Raw genomic sequence first — 4,014 nt, 5'->3', positions numbered from 1 at the left:
GGGGGGGGGGGAGGTGGTCTCCATTTTTCCATACATGATCAGCTATACCCGATTTATCAATATCTCCTTGTGTCACAACTTTGCAACGTTCATCTACCGTTATTTTGAGGAGGTGACATGTTTTGCCTTTGTATAACCTACCACAGCTGCATGGGATAGAGTACATGCAGTTTTTAGTCATATTCTCTTCTTTTAGTGGTTTTACCCAAAGGAGATATTTGCAAAGTGTTGTATTATTCTTGAATACTGCCCTGATGTCATATGGGCTGCATATCTTTTGTATCTTTTTGGAGAGGCCTTTCACATAGGGTAGACAGACTGTAGACAGTTTATTGGTTTCATCCTCTCTTTTCTTCATAATTGGAGTAGATAGTATGTTTTTGGGGTAGTTGTTGCTTAATAGATTGTTACTGAGCTTGATCATTTCTTTGTACATGAAAGAATTGTAAATGGTGAAGACAAGCCAGATTAAGAAGTTTATGAAACTCAAAGGTCAGAGAATGAAGACTGAAGTCCATCACCCACCTGTGAAAGCAGTAATTAATGTAAGTAGCCAACATCTGGAAAGCTCTGAAGAAGCAGTACTAAACAAAGGTCTCAACTTGATGCTGACGTCACTAGGAGAAACGTCAAGAAAGTGGTCGGCAACTGTGACAGATGCCAGTCCATTGACCCCGCCCTGGGAGGGCATGAGCAAGGGAACCTCTCAGTAGAGGGCAACTGGAGGAGACTAGCTGTGGATGTGACGCACTACCGTCAGGGAATGTATCTCAGCCTGGTCGACTGCGGGCCGAGCCGGCTGGCCATTTGGAGGGAGTTGAGGACAGGCATTGCTGATGAGATTGCCCGCATTTTGAACGGTATATTCTTGGAGAGGGGTCCCGTGGAAGAACTGCTAATGGACAACGGGGCGGCGTTTCGTTCGGAAGCGTTGGGGGAGATGCTTGACCGGTGGAAGGTGCGACGATTGTTCAGAGCAGCGTATAAGCCGAGCGGCAACGGAATCATTGAGAGGCACCATCGGACGATCAAGGCCATGGCTGAAAGGAAGCACATTTCGCCCCTGGAAGTGGTCTTCTGGTATAACATGTCTCCCCGATCCGGACAAGCAGAAGAATCTGTGCTGCACAGAGCAGTGTTCAAGTATGAATGGAGGCATCCCAGTAAGACGCCGGAGTACTGCGAGGAAGAGAAGGGACCCGCCGGCGTGAAAGTAGGGGAGGAAGTTTGGGTCAAGCCGCCAAAGGCACGCTGCACATCACAATGGGGCAGGGGAACAGTGACAGCGGTCAATTCCAGAAACAATGTATCCGTGGATGGAATGCCGCGTCACGTACTGGACCTGTGCAGGATAGCCACTTCGTCGGATGAAGAGCGTGATGGAAACGAGGCACCTGGCTCGAGAAGATCTTGACGTGTAAGGCGCCAGTTGGATGGCGAACTTCGAAGTGGAGTAGGGGGCGGACATGATCTTTAAGATCAGGGTGGCGTGTGGTATGACGTCAGCGACTGGGGAGCTGACCGGAACGGCGAATTGACCGGAAGAGGAAGAAGGGCAGAGCAAGCCTCGATCGGGATTTGGTGCCCTTTTTCGAACGGGGTTGTTGCGAGGAGAGGACGTGCCAAGCAATCGTCTAGGTGTTAGGAGAAGCAGCTGCTATTTCTAGTGTTCTAGGTCGGGCGAGCAGCGAGGAACGGATACCGCAGGACAGACTCGTACTTGGAAGGAAAACCGAGGTAAGGCGATTACATCTACTCGCACGCATACACCACAACACACACACATACGCACACCCATACATACAAACAGAACAAACACATACACGGACACACAAGAACAAGCACGCATTCACACACACACAACAACAACAACAAGCACGCACACACACACACACACACACACACACACGTACGCCCGTTGCTTTCTTCTTCCACTTCGATACGTCAAATAGAACAAGGTATTCTTTCGTTTTGACTCGAAGTTTTTAAACATACTACTCAGTAATTCCCGTGAGCACATATCTTGTCAACTCCTGCGTATGTGTTCTTTTGTCATATCAAAGTGGGAAGAGGAAGCTAATTGGTTGTACGTCTGTTCTTGTGTATGTATGTGCGTGTGTATGTGTGCCTGTTCTTGTGTGTGTGTATGTGTGTGTTTGTGTATACTTGTTCTGTTTTTACGTATTTGTGTGTGTGGAATGTAGATATGACGAAATTACGCTAACAATGTTGCATTTTAAACTTGAAGAAAAAAGCCTTGCATATTTGTTCTTACTGGCACGCGCGCGCACACATACACACACATACACACAGACGTGCAACTCATTAGCTTTCTCTTTCCACTTCGATACGTCAACAGAACTAGCACGCAGCTGACAGTTGACAAGACAACATGTGCTCACAGAAATTACCGAGTAGTATGTTTATAGAATTCGAGTCAAAACGAAAGATCGCCATGTAAGATATTCTTTGGTTTGTAATACGGTTAAAAATAATTTACTCGTTTTGTTTTGTTTCTTTTTCTCGCTTTATTACATTTTTTACGAACGCGAAGAGAAAACTATTTGTTTACATATGGAATTCAAACGGAAGTTGACATTTAAAACCGAAGCGAATCTTGTGGTATTAAACATTATAATTTGTTTAATATACAAATAAACTTTATAGTTTAAAATTTTTTTAATATTCATTAATAATTTCTCCAAAGTAATATGACTTTTTTAATACCGTTCGGAAAAAAAAAACTGGACACAATCCCGCACTTCTTCAATCATTATATTGTATCATGTATATATATATTTATATATATATATAAATTACTGGAGCAATGTTTACCAACCATCGGATAAATGAAAATATGTCAAGTTTTGTAGCTCAAGGAGTCTGTAACAACTATGTATCCTGTTTCGTTTTTTTTTTTCTTTTTATATATATAACAAAATATTTTAGGACTAGTAAATAAAATGTCTTTGTATTCATTGAAATCGTAACAAAAACATTAAGGTAATCTTATTAAATATCTAATAATAATAATAATAAGAAGAAGAAGAAGAAGAAGAAGAAACATGTTGCGAAAGATAATTTGCATTGTAAAGAGACTTAAATTATTTATATTAGTTACTTTATTTTTCTTGATCGCATTTAAGTTTACTATAGTTAATCATCAACTGACAGACATTGAGTTGTGTCCTGTTTGCTACGGTGAAGACTTCTGTCGTCCGCTATTGAATGGTTCAGTCGTGCTCAACACATTGTCATCATTGACAATTCTCCAGTTTGCCAATGTGAAAAACGTCTACTTTGCTCATTATAACAATAAAAGTATTGTACTTAAGAAACTTGGACATGATTTTGAAATTTATCAAGCTAGAAAAGAAATATGTCGAATTATATCAAATTCCACAAGTGACAGTTGTAACGTGAAGAAGTCCTTCAAAAAACTGCTTGCTAGCCATGAGTTTGATGTGCTGGAAGCTATTCGTCCGTTGCTTATGTTGTCTTCTGATTTATTTCGCTGCCCATCACAGAGACTGTACAAAAGCATTTTAAAACATTATGTTGATAAATTGACTCTTCCAGACGATAAATCTGTTAACAACCTTCTTCATTTGATAACTACAAACATTGTTAATCCCGAACCACTCATAATGCAGGTAAGACGAGTTTTTCCTTCATCTACACAAACACGTTAGCATTTTGCTTTTGATATCAAGAATACATACGTCTTGAAGAATAAATGATTTATGTTTCGAAAGATATAGGCATAAACAAAATTTATAATAATCTTAAAGTTTGATAATGGGAAAAAGAAGCTTCCCTGGAATAAATATCTATATACTTATAAAGAGAAAGTTTATTTGTATGTTGACCGCTAATGACACTAAATAAAATTGGTAATAAGATTTTTCGGTTAATATAAAGAATGACTCACGTTAACGGGAAAAAAAGCCCAGTCTGCCGGGTGTTAAAAACTGTGTAGAAAACGAATATGAAAAAAAAAGAATTTGCGCAAAC

At 40.4% G+C, this 4,014-nt stretch overlaps 2 protein-coding genes across 4 annotated transcripts in view; one reads left to right on the top strand and one right to left on the bottom strand.

The window, feature by feature from the left end:
• LOC106877781 (uncharacterized) overlaps positions 1-4,014 on the bottom strand; it is a 234,168-nt gene that overhangs the window by 229,265 nt on the left and 889 nt on the right. The gene's annotated exons all lie outside the window — the stretch shown is intronic.
• LOC106876361 (divergent protein kinase domain 2A) overlaps positions 2,476-4,014 on the top strand; it is a 106,789-nt gene continuing 105,250 nt past the window's right edge. Inside the window, exon 1 of one of the 3 annotated variants that reach the window (XM_052967258.1) lies at positions 2,476-3,653. In XM_052967258.1, the coding sequence (XP_052823218.1) occupies positions 3,066-3,653 (588 nt within the window). In that variant the 5' untranslated portion in view covers positions 2,476-3,065. The remainder of the gene's footprint in view (positions 3,654-4,014) is intronic. The other 2 variants (XM_052967257.1, XM_014924864.2) reach the window with 2 other exon arrangements.

The sequence above is a fragment of the Octopus bimaculoides genome, chromosome 4, assembly GCF_001194135.2.
Source record: "Octopus bimaculoides isolate UCB-OBI-ISO-001 chromosome 4, ASM119413v2, whole genome shotgun sequence".
In the NCBI taxonomy this organism is placed as follows: Eukaryota; Metazoa; Mollusca; class Cephalopoda; order Octopoda; family Octopodidae; genus Octopus; species Octopus bimaculoides.
Note: the sequence above shows the minus strand (reverse complement) of the source record. Positions and strands in the feature narration are given on the sequence as shown.